At 32.1% G+C, this 18,692-nt stretch overlaps 1 protein-coding gene and 1 pseudogene across 1 annotated transcript; one reads left to right on the plus strand and one right to left on the minus strand.

Annotated features, from left to right (window-relative positions):
- Positions 1-3,525: 3,525 nt before the first annotated feature.
- LOC120148291 lies at positions 3,526-4,132 on the plus strand. Its single transcript, XM_039161454.1, has one exon. The coding sequence runs from the start codon at positions 3,557-3,559 to the stop codon at positions 4,112-4,114; it is 558 nt and encodes a 185-aa protein (XP_039017385.1). The 5' UTR covers positions 3,526-3,556; the 3' UTR covers positions 4,115-4,132.
- Positions 4,133-4,657: 525 nt separating this feature from the next.
- LOC120148402 lies at positions 4,658-17,586 on the minus strand (annotated as a pseudogene).
- Between the last annotated feature and the right edge of the window lie 1,106 nt (positions 17,587-18,692).

The raw sequence follows: 18,692 nt of genomic DNA on the forward strand, positions 1-18,692 counted from the left end.
ACTTGTTAATTGGGATATGATAGTCGTTTGAGATTCTAAGATCATATTTTATTGTATCACAATCATCATGTTAACATTCAACTCAAATCATCATCAATTTTTAATGACGAGTTTGGACCATATTAAATAGTCAAGTGACAATTTTGTAACTTTTAGTAGTTGGAGAATTCAACAAAGAAGCATTCTATAGTCGGAATACCATTTTGTAACTTTTAATAGTCATAAGACTCAATAAAATAACATTATATAGTAAACAGAATATTTGTGTACTTTACCCATTTATTTTGGTACATAAATTAAATAATTACTAACTTTCCAATATCCAATCTTAACAATTCAAATTGAGTTACAACGTACAATTAAACTTTCAGTAATAAACGATTATCTAAATTCCCTAACAAATAAATAAATGATTATCTTAGCAAGCACTAGATTAGTCATAAATCACTATTTCAAAGTGGGGCAACTTAGTGCAAATTGATGCAAGTGGCTCAGTCTGTGTTGAGTTTTGTCTTTGGTCTTGATTCCTTTTTCTTATAGTTGGGTATAGCTCTCAAGTCTTCAGTGGGTTTCCCACTGAGATCAGTGTTTAGGGTTTGGCTTTATGGAAGATTAATTAGTGGCTGGGAATTGGGGCTTGAGAAATTGGGAATTGATTACTCAATTCATCACATATTATCTATTTGAAAACAAGACACTATGCTTATACTCTTATATTTATAGTGCATATATATAATGTAGTTTATACTTGGATTTAGGTAACACACGGACTACAAATAATTAATATTGTGGTCCGTTGTCATTCCTTAAACAAATGAATACATTAATTATTTTTTTATTAATCAATCTTAATTTTCTCTTAATATTTTTGTGCCGTCTTTTTCTTTCTTTTCGAATTTTATTTAACCGGCGACGACACCAATTTTAATATTGGTTGTCAACCGCAGAGGATTATTAGTTCTCTTGTTTTTTATACTATATCCTTTATTTTCTTTTTTTTCCCGAGTCTTTTTAATTTTGAATAAGAATATTTGTTCTTATGACACATTTTTCTCTGCTCTTGTGGCACACATTTTCTCTGTTCTTGTGGCACGATCTTTATTATTGTTGGTACGTTTTTTACATACGTTTGCAGTCGTTTTGGTTCTCGCACAAAAACTATCACGACATTTGTTTTCTGATTGGTTTGTTGGTGATCACGTATAGTCAGATCCTCTCTTTTGGTAAAAGGTTGTTTATCGATGTAATCAGAATTGTGTAGCGAAGCAGAACCTTGCAGGTTGTTTGGTTCGCTCTCCACTTCTTTATCACTTCGTAAAGTGTCTCATTCGAGAGAGACAATGAGCTTTTATAAAGGTTGTTAAGTTTTGATTTGGTCGTCATTCTCAATAGAATGTTTTATTTTTTCTAAATACTCTTCAACCATTTGACAATGAACACTCAACCACCATGCTACAGTTGTTGAAGCTCGAACCCGTAATCTCTAGAAACAACAACGATTCCCTTAACCACTGAGGTAAGTTGGTTCATGCGTTAATTAAACTTTTTTGAAGTTGAAGCTATTGTTGAATGCCAGCTATTATCGTTTAATGTAATATAATTATATTTTTTGGGTAAATCATATTAGTATCTAATATGTTGATTGATTAATCCACACCAAATATTGTAGATACCTATTATAAGACAATTTCTCAATCTAATTGTTCTGTTCACAATATCAAAATTCAAATTCATTATCTTGATCCCTCAAATTCATGATCTTGTACCGATTGATTATTAATAAAATTGTATTTAATTTATATGAATATATTATTGATCATACTAATTTTAATTAATTTATATCACACAATCGTTTCGTGTGTATGGTCGGTTGAGACAAGGTGGCATTATCCACTAGCTAACTTGAATTATATTAAACATGAATATAATTATCCCTCAAACATAAAACCTTAAGCTATATTTCTATAAGCCAGTTTTGCGTGACCAAACCCATTGATAGCAGAAGTTTGAGATCAAAGTTAATTAGGCTTATTTTATCAGAAAGAGTAAAAAATAGTTAATTAAGCTGAGGTTGATAAGCACTTTTTGTATAATTGTATTTTATTATAGGTATTATTATTAATGGATAAGCAATAAGCACATTGTTTTCTCTAATGTATTGTATACATGGCCATTAGCTAATCAAAGGGTTGGTTGGACCCAAGGCCGAGCATTGTTAATTACCCAGTTTTAGAAGCTTAAGATCCTAATCACCCTTTTTCCTTTTAAACAAATGGACCATCACAGGAGCTATGACAAAGAAATGACTCATCACTCAGTCTTGAAACATCGGATGCATAAAAAATAGATTAAAAATAATAAAACACAAAACACTCGATCAATAACTAACCTGGACTATACATATTTGATTGTTTTAGTTACAATGATAACCGTAATAATTTTAATAAGAAAAACCATATTAATTAAGTTAGAATTTCATTAATAATTAGTTATATTTTTATTATAATAATTTTATAATCATATATTTTTAATTGAATATTTTAATTGATCATCGGTTGATCTTATGTTAAATGTTTAATATATAGTATCAAAACTATAACGGGTTTTGTCTTTCTGTTCGGATAAGACCATTTTTTTATGTAAATTTGTTAATTGAATGAATTGGATTGATTTTTTCTATATTCAAAATGGATTTTTGATATATTTTTTATTATCAAATTTAAGGGTTATTTTTGTTCTTGTGATTGACTTAATTTATCATTTTCGCATCAATTTAGCTATCAAAATTGTTCGATTACATCAATATTTAAAATATTTATTATTGTTTAAGATTTTAAATTAGGTTTAGGAGTTAAGAGTTTCGAGTGTAGGATTTAGGGGTTTAAATTAGGACTTAGGGTATAAAATGTTGTAATTATATAACTTTAAGGGTTAAATTGATTTGAAAATATCAAAGGGGCAAAAATGATAAATTGGGTGTACAACAGGACAAAAGTGACTCTTAAGTCTTATTATTATATCATAATGACTTAATACACTTTTAGGTGTCTAAATTATACATTAAATTGACTTTTAGTGCCTAAAGAATTTTTCGTTAAAAATATGTGTTTAATGTTTTCTCTGTTATACTTTTAGGTGTCTACAGTTAAAAAAACATTAAGTGACACATGTCACGTTTATATTTTTTTTATTTTTAAAAAATAAAATATTGTTTAAAATCTGAACGTGATACACTTAACGATTTTTTAACGGTAGACACCTAAAAGTATAACGGAGAAAACATTGGACACCTATTTTTGACGAAAAATCATTTATGCACCAAAAGGAAATTTGAAACTTGCTCTTTGGCTCAATTATTTAGTGTTTATGACATAGTCCTCCATAAAACCTTTTCTCAAGTAAAGGTGAAGTGCCGTTGTGGCAACGGTCATAAAATTTGAAAATCTTGTAAAAGGGAATCTAAAATCCGCTTCTTGAAGCGCATTTTTCTTATGAATAAACGACGCGTTAAAAGCAGCGCAATTATTTCAGCATCGGCAAACTCGGTGTTCTGGAAATGAAAACCATGAAAATGTTTAAAGCTGTGAAGAAACTCAAATTCTGGTCGAAAAAGAGAAAGTCCATTGCCCCTCGGCCTTCATCTTCATTCTCTCCTTCCTATTGCCATATCTGTTACTCCAGCGCCTCAGTGCATTCCTCCCATTATTATCAAAGCAGTTACTTGAGCTCCTCAATGCAGCCTTCGGCGCCACCGTTACCGCCATGGCTCCAGGCTGAGTTGACCCAGGATGAGTTTCCAACGCCAGAGCAGGCTGAGCCATTCCCTGAATTTTCATCCCCAACCGATCAGGTTCAACACCCCACACAAGATACTGAGTCAAGTCTCATTTTCACAGCAGCAACTCCATCCTATCAGCAATACATGGATCCGAATCCCGTCTATGGATTGCCTCTAGTGCAGCAGACAGGTAGAAGAGAGAGATCAGGTGGGTTTTTTGGATGTGTGATTGATTTTAGCCTCCATCTGTTCCGATGTTTCTGTCCATGTTTCCACATCAGAGAAGTTCACGAGAGAATCATGAACAAGCCCTCAAATGTATTATTATCACAGTAAAGGAAACCTCCATTTCCCCCCATATTAATTTATAAAATAAATATATAAATATAATATTAAAGGGTCTTGCTAAATAAACCAAGTGTTTGTGATCAAAGTCATGTTTTCTTTTTCTTTTCTTTGTTCTGTAGCGGATAATCAGATGTCATTCGTGGGTTAAAATGAACTTTAAAACAAATTAAGGATATTTCCAAAGTGAAAAAACAGGGAGAGGGAAATATGACAGTTCAACAGAAGACGAGGAACATAGAAGCATGTTGGCGACAATAATGTGCATAAAAGAAGTTATTGCTTGTCACTTCTGTTTTACTCATTTTGGTTCAACTACGTTATCCAATGCAGCAATTTCACTCGACACACCTAACAACTTCTATAGGTTTCTCCAAGAAAAACATTTTGAAATATTCCCCAAAATATATTTTTATTGATTTAATTCTTTAAAATGAAAAAGAAAAACATGCTCCTCTACGGTCTGAAGCATAACAACATCATAGAGGCCAACCAAATTTCAGATAAAAAAAAATCTGGAATAAATATGGTTGCAGCAGACTAAAAGCACACCGCCAATTTCAAAACCTTCCCCTGAAAATGTATTAGTTCGCCCTGAAAAAAGGAAACAGAGAGGAGAAAAAGGTTAAAAGCCAGAAGCAAGCAGATAAACCATTCTTGACATACAAAATGTTCTCTAAAAGCAACCAAATGTCCACAAAAAGCCTCAAATATTTGATACAAAGAAAGTAGGTGATGCAATTTATTATAGGAGAAATGTTGTAGTGAAATTTACCTGCCAAGGTGAGAATCATCTTCAGTATTGATAATTATTTCTTCACCTGTATCAAGATAGGGTGGTACCTAAGGAAGTTGGAATTGGGTGAGCATCACCATATTTTCACATTAACTAGAAAGATAAAATGGCATGTCAGAGCACCTTAGAATCCTATAAGCACAAGGTTAAAGAAACCTTGTCACTACATGTTCTACAACAATTAAGCAATAACATCTATGCATATTGTCCAAGAAATGGAAGATGGAAATATCCTAGTTGAGGGATTAAGACATTAATCTTTTCGGACCTTTTTATACATATTTTACAGATTTAAATCTTTGCATACATCTAAGCTATTTTAGATTATTAAGGTTATTTTGTAGGATCTTACTTCTTTTTCAAGCCTTATTTTAGGGCTATATTTGGTATTTTCAATTTTACTAAAGTTTGAGCCAAGATATTGTTAGTCTTGCACTAACTGTTGTTTTGATATGACAAAAACTTCAATGTTACGTTTTACCCTCCTTTAACCATTTAAGTATTCAATAACTGACATGAGACCAAAAGAAATTCATGCATATTGCCAACAAAAAAGGAGAAATTTTGGAATATTTTGTGGTATAAATTAGATTACCTTTTAGATATTATAATTATACATCTTAAGCTTATTTTATATTGTGCCTCCCTTTACTTAGGAGAGCACTTTTTTGGCACCTTGGACTAGTGCCTAAAGTCGTCCAACGCCCTAGACAGCACTAATGAAGACAGTGTGTGGTATAAAAGAATATTAAACTTTTTTCTTTTTCATCTTTGGGACAATGTTGGGGGTACGGTGTTGCAAAGATTACTAAATTAGAACCCAAGCTCTCATGCATCACAACTCACAAGCCTCTTGCCGCTAGACCAAAATGTTGTTTTGGCAAAATGACTAACATTTAAATTCAATTTAACCAAGTAAATCTGTTTGACTTATCTCGGTGTACATAGATCGGTTACACATTGTTTCAACTGTAATTTCACGAGATTCAGGTTCGGGAGCACTCCTTGAGATTCTAATTTGGTTTAATGAAGTCAGCCTTAGAAATCTTTGACAAGGATTGTCAAGGTGAAGGATGTAGGTTTAGGAGGGTTGGGCCACTCCAAATTGTTAGTGCATTCAACTTCTCTCAACCATTTCATATTTTGTCATTTCGTGAACTCTTTCATTTGGTTTTTGTAACCCTCCAGACCGATATGGGTAACTTGATCCGATCTAGAGTGTCACATTAGGGTCACCGGAGCGACTCACTGTAAAAATAGAGGAAAATTTAAAACTTTTTTATCAGAACATGTAAACTCATAAAATCATTTATCAGTACGAAGAAATAAAATAGATTTTCAGACGCGTATATAAAACATTTCTCCGTCAGTAAACGGAGATATCAGAAATGAAACAGAATTCAGATAAGATATCAGAACAGAATCCAGATCAGAAATCATAACAGAATTCAGGTAATGTATCAGAACAAAATTCAAGTCGGAAATCAAATAAAATATTTATGTGATTAGGGAACACACCAGAGTTTATAGATATTATTCAGAGGTACATGATAATCTTAGCAGGAAGAGACACACAAATCTTCAGTATGTTGATAGAATGTTGGAATTTAGAATCACTATTGGAAGAGATCAATAACTGATGGAATCATCAGTTGTTCAGAATGTGAATTGAGCTGATAAGGAAGAAATGAAGGTTCAGGACATTTACAATCTATGTCGATTGATTGGATTATCGAACAACTCTTAGATGAATAGTTCCCAGAACTAATACTTATCGACTGGTCAATTCGTTGTCCTTCCAGGGTGTTTACACTTTAATACCAAATATTCTTGTCCATAGTTCATCTTCTGAGTCATCACTGAACAGATCTTAAGGAGACAAACATATATTCTGTAACATCCTCAATATCGGGCTAGTGACTTAAAGGTGAATTTTGAAAGTATTATGTTCAATTTTGAAATAAGTTAAAAAGTTTAGAATTTTAATTGGAGAATTTTGAGGTTGGATTTAATAGTAAATTTGAAAGTAATAAGGGTATTATGGTCTTTTCTAAGAGAAGATTTTATTTCTCTTTTAAGGGATATAAAAACGTGGGAATGAGGGGAAATGAGTTTCCAGATTTTCTTCTTCTCCTTTCTTCTTCACGCATGGAAGCCAAGAGCTAAGGTGAGAATTTTTATTAGATGATTATTATTTAAATTCTAAGTTGGTTTTGATTCTTTGGAAAGTAAGAAATCTTAAGGAAGTCTAAAGATAAGTAAAAACTCAAAGATGAAGATGTTAGAAGAGATTAAAGAATATGGGGTTTTAAGTGAAATTTTGAATAAGAAGGTTTAAACGAATTTGGAGATGAATTTGACTTGTCATCTATAAGAATAAGAAGTTAGAAGTGTTATAATTAAGTTTGGATAACATGGAAACTTTGGTATGGTTATTGATTTCCATAAGAAAAATGGAATTTTGAGGTTAAAGATGAGATAAATGAATATTAATGAGTTTAAGTATGTATATGTAAGTTAGGAATATGAAATGGGATGAAAGATGAAGCGTTTGAATTGAATCAAGTGGATTTTCGAGCTCAAAAATGATTTCTGGGATAGAGGGAATCGGTACCCATTCAAAGGGGTACTAATACCCTCTCAAACGAGCAGAATTCCAGAATGTCATGAGGGTATCGATACCCCCAGTAGGGTATCGATACCCCCTAAAGGAAAATGGAAATGTTGATTTCTTAAAGTCGTTTAAGCTATTAGTATCAAGTTATAAGGTTAGATTTTGATAGATTGCCTTAAATTGTATATTTGTGTAGATACCGAGCATAAATCATTTCCGGAACATTTGGAAAATAAGATCGATCAAGGCAAATATGAGAGATCGATATTAACTTAGTGAGGCCCAGATGAGTGCATCTTATTTTATAGGATTATAAGGAAATTGGACTTGTGATAAGTCTATTTCTGATAGTTGTTTTATTATGCATGAAGTGTTGATTATAAGTAGGCGAATGACATGAAATGTATGTATGATTGATTATATGAGCTGATATGTTCTTGTATGTGTTATAATTTATGTAAGTATAAAGAATAAGTCATATGATAAGATCTACGTAATATATAGAATGGAAAATATATGTTTATGAAGAGTTATAAGAGAACCTACATAAATCATATGATAAAGGGAGTATAGGATTATGAAATAAAATATGTAAAAATAAAAGAATATGATGAAAGTGAATCCACGAGAAACGATAGAAACTAGGTCATTATGTGGAAAAGTTATATGAATAATGGGATTATGAGTGTACATAGTGGTATAATTAATTATAAGAATTTAATATAATAGCGTTATATGATTTAATGTGAATTGAAAGAAACTAAATAAGATTAGTTATAGAATGAAATGAGAATAATGTATCAATTAGGAAACTTGAATATGGAGTGATATGAGAAAATTATAGGAGTTATATGAAATTGAATTAAGTAAATTGATTAATTTGTATATAAAAGAAATAATAGAAGTAATATATGTTTATCAGTATAATATAGGTTATGTAATATAAGTCCATACCAAGAAATAAAGAATAAGATAGATGATGCGATGTAAATTATATTATGAATTAGTGATATATGAATGTGATATAAATATGCAATAAAACTTATGTGTTGTATGATAAATATGAACATATGAGAAGAAGAGATAAGATAAGTGACTTGTGATAGGAACTATATGACCATAAATTATGTAAATAGGAATAATTTAAGTGATATATATCTATGAATATTTGGATATGTATATAAGTGATGTGATATATGAGGTCATATGAAATATTATATTATATGACTATGTGAGTATATGAAAAAAAAATATAAGTACATGTGAATTATATAGAAATGATTTATGTAAACATGTTTGATATGTATTACATGTATGTGAATATAAGAGAATAGAACATAAACCATATGAAAAGATATAAGTCCTATGATATTACCTATGTGAATATGAGAAAGTATAGGAGTTATATGTATTACATGATATGTGTGATTTCACAAGAAATGACATGAGCTATGTGATTACATGATTATAAGAGATCAGACATGCGATAAGAGATAAGTAATATGAATTTGTGAATATGAAATGAAATAAATGATAATGCCCATGTTATGTGTCATGAGAGCTAGGGGTATAGTTGGCATGCCAAGAGTCGAGGGTCTACGCGGTCCTTCGGGACATATATGTATTCTTTGGAACATGTATGGGGTCTGTTGAGACACCTATGTGATTCTTGGCATATGTATATGGTTCGTAAGGAATGAAATGTGGTCCTTATGGACATTATTATATGACACTACGGTGCAATTCTACGTGGCACTATGGTGCAATTCTACGCAGCACTTCGGTGCATTTATACGAGCTGTGGTGGCAACATTTGTGCACAACCTCAATTCACTCAAATATATTTAGTTCTCACTAGTGTATCATGGGCTAATAAAGAAACAATAACAAATATATATATATAATGGATATGTTTTTTATTATACGAAATGCGTTATATGAATTGTATGATGTTATGGGTGTTTCTAGGTGAAATGATATATGTTTTATATGATATACAGAAATGATAAATATAAGATCAGGTGATAAATAATTTGATGACAATGATATAAATAATGATAATAATATATGATAATGCTAAGAAAGTAGATGATGATATATGTACATGAGTGTATTTGTTATATAAAAAGATGTGTGATTTTGTATGAAATTGTTATATGATTTTGTATGATAAGTTAGTATTAAATGTTCATGTGTTTTGTTATATGGAATGTTTATGATTTCTATTATATGTTTTATTTGCCTCACTAAGTCATCGACTTAGCGTGTGATTGTTTCACACGTAGGTTCGAAAAGATATAGAGAGCAATGTGGAGCTAGACATGTCAATATCTCCTTTACAAAGTTCAGATCAGAAAATATATGTAATTGGTATATAGAGGTAGTTGGCATGTAAATAAAGTTTTGGAATTTGATATGCTCTAATTGGTTTGTAAAATCATATGGTACTAATTTATGTAAATTAGTCAATTGTATTTAGTAAAGTTTTAAAATTATTTACTATTTTGTTCAAGTAAAGGTTTTGAAAAGTCAATGTGACATCTCGGACTCGTAGCCGGATCGGGTACGGGTTGGGGGTGTTACATATTCTAATGTCTTAATTTCATTTCCATGTTTCAACTATACCAGGAAATGCCGACGTAATTGATTTATGATTCATAATTCATAGGGATGATACATCATGTAAGTTCATATGAGTTTCCAGGCTTATCCAATCACTTACTTAATTCTCAGTCCTTGAGATTACTTATTTCATTTAGCATTCCAGTTCATTCTAGTTACTTCGGGATTTTCCAGAGTAAGACAGACGTTTCTAAATTTCATATACATATTGTACTTTCGTTCAATTCAATTTGATCTTCCTGGTTGATTTCTCTAACGAATATTCATTTCTTAGTATCAGATGTGATCTAGAGTTGAGCTGAGTTGAGTACTTCCAAAATTATCATTAATCCAAACTTGAGGAGACGGGCACACATTCAAGTGATATCCATGTCATTCAGGTACTGACACGTCATTAAGGTTGGTCGACTCACTTAAATTGTGTTCCATAACTTTTAAGGGTATTACAACACCCATATTTACTTGGATTCCTTAATTAATCCAAAACATCTACTTAGTTTAGGCCATAAGGGTATTTTGGTCATTTTGGTGTTTAGTTTTATTCTATTCATTTCAGATCTCGAGGATATCCAATCATTCCTGAGCTTGGTGATATTCTTAGTCATTTGCATTCTAAGGGTATTCTGGACATTTTATAGATCCAGTGTATTACAATCATTTCTCTCCGTACGATCTTATTATCGAATTCAAACTTATCATTTATTTCAGTCATTTTGAACAATTCTGTCAAAAGAGCACCATCGTTAAATTATTCTTCATGTATTTACTCATAACTTGGAGATTTACCGATTATCAGAAATTTTCTGTATAAACGTATAACTTAACGATGAAACTACAAATTCATCGATTTAAGCATGACTTCTTGAGTACTTTTCCATTCAGGGTCAATTCGGGCTACTTTTACCTCTTAAGGGAATTTTCGTAATTTCTTAACTTGATAACTTCGGTATTAACTCTTAACGAAAATAATTATAATATAAAGATTCTATGGTTAATTGCTTTTCCGAAAATTCTCTGATCTTGAAATAATTCCTTAACAGACTTCTAGATTCTTGCCCAAACCCTCATGGGTTTAAAAACCGGTTATCTAAATTTTCTAAGCAAAACTAGTATTTCTTATGCTCATAAGTAGTTTTATCATATCAATGTCTTTAAAAACCTCTTATCCCACTTCCATGGTCAAATCTTGTCTTTTTACAATACAAGGGTATTTTCTTAATTTTACCCTACTGAAGTATTCTCATAATTTCTCATCCAAGTACCTTTAACATTTAACCTTTGATGAAATAAATTATATGTTACAAATCCATGATAATTTCTTTATCATTAATCACAGAACTCATAATTTAATTCTAACAATCCATCAATTTCTTATATCAGTCATCCGAGTCGTATTCATTTACCTAATTTTTACCGCATCCATATCGAGTGTATGAATTAATTAAATACCCAAATGAGACCAAACATACATTCATGCATTTATCAACACCAACATGTTCCATAAAGCATGATAAGGTAGTAATGTATTACCTCGATTTCCGTGCCATACTCATCAATCATAAAAATTCTATTCAAACGCCCTCGATCTTAAAATCATCTTCCAATAATTCTTCATATGCATATCAACAGGAACTACATAAAAATGAGCTTAATTCTGAAAAACGGATCGAATCGGGTGATAAATCAGTCAAAAACAGCTTATCGGGTTCAAGTTTGGCGAAACGGACTGCGGAATCGAACTCAAGATGTCGACAAAACCCAAACAATAACTCTTGAATTTAAGCTCACCAACTCAGTTTCTAGCTTCCAATCTTTTTCTCAAGAACCAAGACCTTTAAATATCGAACTCAAATTCCAAAATAAATTTCCTAGCCATAAAAATAACTTATTAAAAATCCTTTATGTAATAGAGGGACATAACTGAAAAAATTAAGAACTCAAAGGGTCAATTTAATACTTAGCTACCAAGGCAAGTGACTAAAATAATCTTATTCAAACCATTAGACAACATTCATAATTATATAGAAAATAGAAGAAAAGGTTGAATTCTCACCAAACTTGGATGAATCCTGTTGTGATTTACCCTTCATCATTTATTAAATTTTTCCTACAACCCATGTGATTTGCTCCTTCATCATTTATCAATTTTGAAGGCTCAGGCATTGGACTTTCCTTTTCTCAAGTGATTACATCGTCCACCTTCAAACCAGGAAAAAATCCCTATGTTTGTAATATGATGTACTCTTCGAAGCTCTCCACTCGGCTGTCCCCATTAGCTCGACGAAAACTTCCAGCAGGGTGCCACCGCGGCCCATGAATATACAGTGATCACGATAGGCGTTTATGATGAAATCCTTTTTGGTGAGCAGCGCCTTGTTTGGTTCTGCGATGCGAGGGCGCTGCGAGGTTGCACCAAAACTAATGGTGACACCGTAATTGTCCATACCTCTTTACATTCCTTCCATCACCCAATCGCTGCTCACCTTGATAGCAGGCCGAGCTGCCTCCAAGAACTCCACTTGGACGGCGGTGTCGCGATTTGAAATGGTCGTCACCTGAGTTATCGTTAGCGTCTCACCACCGAGACAACCTCCGGATTCTTGTACTCCACCATTCTCTTCACTGATTTTAGCGTTAAATTTTATAATAATTTTGGAGTGGGTTCAACAAAGTGCTCATATTCGTCATTGCTAACATGAGTTGTGAGCAGTTGAGCGTACCAACTCTTTGGAATAGACAGATAGTAGGACAAATAAAATTGTCTTACTCTATCAAATGCACCCACCACCATTATTTTACTGAAATCATAAAATAAAGAAACTCTTCCCCCATATTATAAAATTAATAATAATAAACAAATTCACATCAATCAATAATGTATAGAATTTACGTGAATTCTAGAGTTTTTGAACCCAAAGTAAGGCAAAATTATACTTAGAGTTCTCAACCTTCTCAAAATTCCTTGATAGCCAAAATTTTAATTAGACCACTTCTATAAATATCATATGAAATTTTAACTCATAGATTGGGATGTTACAGTTTTGTTAGAGTACGCGCAAAGACCAATCATATGATTATTGTATGGACACATTTTATTTACCGATTTTATTGAATAAAGACATTATCACTATTATTTTCAATTATATATTTGTGTCTAACATAAACTGAAAGATAATAAAGTCCATATAATAATATGATTATTATTAAATATCCTTAGATCAATATTATTATGGGTATGAACAATATTAATATGTTTAAGACTAACGTGTTATTGATTGATGACAATGAATTGTCATTGACATAGAGATATCAGAATCGATGCATGAATATGTTGTTAGAGAAAGACATATTGGATTGATCCACTATGAGCATGTGTCTTGGATTATTATGTGACGGTCACAACATTGCTCATGGTGATGACTATATGTATGATCCTTAAACTTGAGATCATTACTATCTCAACATATATTGTTATATGTTTTGATACAGTTAAACATGCTCCGTAACTGGTTGCACTATAAAGACTGATATCGAACATATATCGATATATGTAGTGGGATGTGAATGATTAAGAAATGATTTGTCATTCCTACTTAATAGGAAATATATCACATGCCACTTGATTGAGTGAGACTAGAAATGCATGGTCATGCTCGAATAAGTTGATATGAGATATCACAAATTATTCGTTAATTATAGTCTACTCTAGATATCAAGAAATAATATGGGTCATACAAGTGCGACTATTCCAAGACTTGTGCCTATTCTAAATATATGGACAAAAGAATGTAATAAATAAAAGAGTCAATCAAGAAGATGATATGTCGAATCATGATTTCTTGTAACTTAGGTGACAACGATATATTGTAGATGTCGCTCATTGTTTGTAATGTCAGAATGCTTCTAATAATTACTATCAATGTTACAAGAACCTACAGGATCACACTGTAGGTTGAAATGGGCAAATATTAAATTGTACAATGTAATTAGAGTTAATATATGTATATTTGATATACATATAATTTAATTGCCCGAATAAATAAGTGGACATTAAAGAATGTAATTCTGATTACAACTCTTTTAATGAATATTTAATTTGGAATAGTTAAAGAAGATTTTATTTCGGAATAATTAAAATAAAATTTTAATTAATTTGGAATTAAAAACCTAAAGGTTAGGGTAATTAGTGTATTAAAGATAAGCAAGGGTCTAGCAGCGTTTCTTGATCTTTTTAGCCGTTTTTCTCAAAACGTTTTTGAGAAAAGTAAAAAAAATATTTGCTCTCAATCGAGTGAACTAAGTAGAGGCCATCGTGTTTGTTTCTGCTGCGCCATGGGGTGCTCCGACAGTTCTAACAGGTTTAAGGTTCAAAGTATAATGTTTTTTAAGCGCTATTCATCCTTCTTTAGCAATGCCCACTTAGGACCAACAACAATATGCTATTGGTGTTTTGTCCTTTAAGCTTCGCCAATACAGAATTATAACCCTCAACTCCCACATCACTAGCAGTTCTACTATACCGAATATATAACAATCTACATGCACAGCGAAGTGAAATGCCTACAAGTAATTTTTTTTTAGCAGATTCAACAACACAGAAAAAAACTGCATGTTTGACTTACTTGAACAGTAAGGCCATTGTCCAGCAAAGCTTTTTTATACCTGCACCATTGAGGAGTGTAAAGACAAAATGTTGAAGTCCACAAGTCTACAAGAGGTCTAGCAAGTGGCATTCTTTGACAGAGATTATTGCCATTTTAACAAAACTTACTATGATGTCAAAATGTAGTGACATTACATTTTGAATTATCACAAGCAATCATTTACTAATTTCTCAATGAAGTAAAACAAGGGGAAAAAGAAATACAAAAAGAAAAGGATGCTAAAATCTTTTAGGTGCAAATGAATTTGAAGCTTCCCCTGCTCGAAAGCAAATTCATTTAAAATCATTCCAAAAACTATGAATTTGGTTTTCGTCATAATCCAACTAATAGAATAGTCATAAATGTATTAAGTTGAAGGAAAAGAGAGGCTCATAACGTGCAAGTAAAATAAACCTCCACTGGTCCTTTATAATACTTGTTAACAAGATAAATCATGTAGGTAGAGCTAGCATTAGTGTTTGAATTTCAAGAGCGATCTTTTCAGCAGCATGTCAAATAGATTATGTCTATAATAACTGGAACAAGTTCATGCAAGAATAATGAAAAATCATTTCTCAAAAAATGTAGGTATAAACGGTTTAACAAAATGACAGATAGTAATATAGTCAGGGACAAATGAGCATTAACATATTAAGATACATACCGAGGGGGCTGAAACCCCCCATTGGAGTTTGTGTCTCCTTAATAGTATATGTCACTCATTTTGGAACTGCTGCAGTCAATGGTCTTCCATCGTATAACTGTAGTCTAACTTTTATTTCCTCTGTTATGAATGAAATAACATTTAGCGAGATGATACAAGTTAAATCCTGGAAGCTAACAAACACAGATCATGAACTGAAATTGTAATAAAAGAAAAGTGCTACCTATCAACAGTAGAGGGGAACGAAAGAAATTCACAACCATACTTTTAAGAAAAGAAGGAAAATATATAAAAACACTAGGGCTTAATGCTTTAAGAAAGTGGAGCACACAGGTAAAGCCTCCAAAGGTGTTTAGGATGCATGCTAAAACTAGTTATAGAAGGTAAATTAAAATTACTTCCAGCAGACCAAGTACACGACCAATGAACAAACCAGACTTAATTTTATCAACCTTTTAGGTAAGCAGCAGACTTGCCAAATAAGTCCAATGGTACTTGCAGTTGGTCAAATGTCTCAGGCCTGAAAACCAATACAAAAGAAATAGAACTATTTGATTTTGCAGAAATTTTCCTTCAGTTTAAAAGCAAAATATTTTCTGAAAGTCTTAAAAATGATGGCAAAAACAAATTAAACTCACTCACTCAGAAACGCAGTATTATTTTTCTGTGTACAAACCTGTGAAAGACTTCTCCTCAACAAATGCTCCTGCAACAAATGATAAGGCATTAACCTAACATAGACAAACAATAATCTTAAGGCGCATCTAAATGCCAAGCTAAATGCAATACCAGAACCATACCAAAAATCCTTAAAATTAAGCCAACTCGGTAAAAAGTTCAATAAGTTATGATGCATACTTTCACAGTCTCTTCAGGGCCGAAGCAGAAACTTACTTTGTTTCACTGTGAACATCACAAAGCTCCATCTGTAGTTTTTAGGGAAAAGAAAAAAGAAAATAAGAGATTGACAGCATGAATCTTTAGAAAATAATCAAACAAAAGTTTATACTGAAAAAGGTACATCAGTCATATTTTCACAATTTTATTATCAATATATTATACATTGGTTTCTTAATTTTGTTGAGTTTCGTCAATTTCTTCTTGTTCCTTTCATTATATATGTTTTGTCACTATAACAGGATAACTATGCATTGTGGAAATAGGTGAGAAAAAAAAGCAACTAATATTCTGATAAGCACGGACTGAAAAAATCAGATGCCTAAAGAAGCTAACCTGCATCAATGCACCTCCTCTTCCTCGCTGATACATTATAGATCTTATTGCCGAAGCATAAAGGATTTTACTCATGTGATCTCTCTCATCCTCAGAGTTAGGACACTGAGTCTTGTTAAAAGTAATACCATAAGACATATGTAAAAACTCTCTTAGAATCTTGCATACTAAAACCTCTTCAGTACTTTCTATATATAAGCATTTTAACTTAGACTGATTAGCCTTTTAGATCTATCTCCATAGATCTTTGTCCCAAGGATATAGGCAGCTTCGCCTAAGTCTTTCATTGAGAAACACTTTCCTAACCAAGACTTGACACTCTGCAAAGTAGGAATGTCGTTCTCAATGAGTAAAATGTCATCAACATATAAGACCAAAAACACAACTGCATTCCCACTAACTTTCTTGTAAACACAAGGTTCATCTTCATTTAATAAATCCAATCTCTTTGATTGACCCATCAAAAGAAGATTCCAACTCCGTAAAGCCTATTTCTATCCATAATAGATCTCTGAAGCTTGCATACTTTACCAGAATTCTCATTTTGTACAAAACCCTCAGGTTGTGTCATGTACACATCCTCAAGTAAGTTTCCATTAAGAAACAGAGTTTTGACATCCATTTGCCAAATCTCATAGTCACAATATGCGACAATAGCAATAAGAATTCTAATAGACTTAAGCATAGTTATAGGTGAAAACGTCCCATCATAGTCTATACCATGAGTTTGTCTAAAATCTTTCGCAACTAGCCTTGTTTTATAAGTATGCACTTTGCCATGTCAGTTTTCTTCTTGAAAACCCTTTTGCATCCAATGCTTTTAGTACCTTCAGGTGGATCAATCAAGGTCCAAACTTGATTGTCGTACATGGATTGTATTTCAGACTTCATGGCCTCTAACCATTTCTCAGTGTCTAGATATGAAATAGCCTCTTGATAGATATTGGGTTCAGTTTGATCCACTAACAATACGTCATGACTATCAATCACAAGAAACTTATATCTCTCAAAATCATGACGTACTCTATCAGATCTACGTAAAACTTGTGTTACTGGAGGCGTGTCAAACACAGTTTGTTGAACTTTAGTACCTAAAGGCAATTCAGTGTTACTTTGTTATTCTTGAACTTCTTCGAGTTGTACCTTACTCCCACAGATTCTTTTCAAAATAAATTCCCTTTCTAAAAAGAAATATATTCAAGCAACAAACACTTTGTTCTTAGTGGGATTATAAAATTAGTATTCTTTAGTTTCCTTAGGATACCCCATAAAACGACATTTGTCAGTTTTGGTTCTAGCTTATTATAAACTAAATGTTTCACATAAGTTTCACAACTCCAAATCTTAAAAAAAGACAAGTTGAGTTCCGTACCAGTCCATGTCTCATAGTGTCTTTTTAACTGCTTTGGAAGGAACACGATTTAGTGTGAAAACAGTTGTTTCAAGTGCAAGACTCCCAAAAAGCAAGCTGAAATCTAAAAACTTATCATAGATTGAACCATATCTAATAAAGTTCGATTTCTCCTTTCTGAAACACCATTCCATTGTGGTGTTCCAAGAGGGGTTAATTGTGAAATAATTCCACAATTATTAAGATGATCATCGAATTCTTGGCTCAAATATTCTCCACATCGATATGATGAAAGAGTCTTTTTGTTTTGCTAAGTTGATGTACTTCATTTTGAAAAGATTTGAACACTTCAAATGATTCAGATTTATGTTTCATAAGTAAATATAAACATATCTACTAAAGCATCAGTAATATAACAAAGTACTTGTAACCTCCTCTAGCAATTGAAGTAATGGTCCACACATATTGTATGTATTAGGCACACTCATGGCCTTTTCACTGTGTCCGTAAAGGGATCCTTTGTCATCTTACCTAATAGACAATATTTACAAGTATCATATGATTCAAAATCAAAAGAATTCAAAAGTCCATCTTGATGAAGTTTTATAATTTGTTTCTCATTTATATGGGCAAGGCGACAATGTCA

The sequence above is a fragment of the Hibiscus syriacus genome, unplaced genomic scaffold, assembly GCF_006381635.1.
Source record: "Hibiscus syriacus cultivar Baekdansim isolate YM2019G1 unplaced genomic scaffold, ASM638163v2 tig00110956_pilon, whole genome shotgun sequence".
NCBI classification, from domain to species: Eukaryota; Viridiplantae; Streptophyta; class Magnoliopsida; order Malvales; family Malvaceae; genus Hibiscus; species Hibiscus syriacus.

Excerpts from the sequence above, each read along its gene's own strand:
- LOC120148291 (XM_039161454.1), top strand. The coding sequence starts at position 3,557 with ATGAAAACCATGAAAATGTTTAAAGCTGTGAAGAAACTCAAATTCTGG.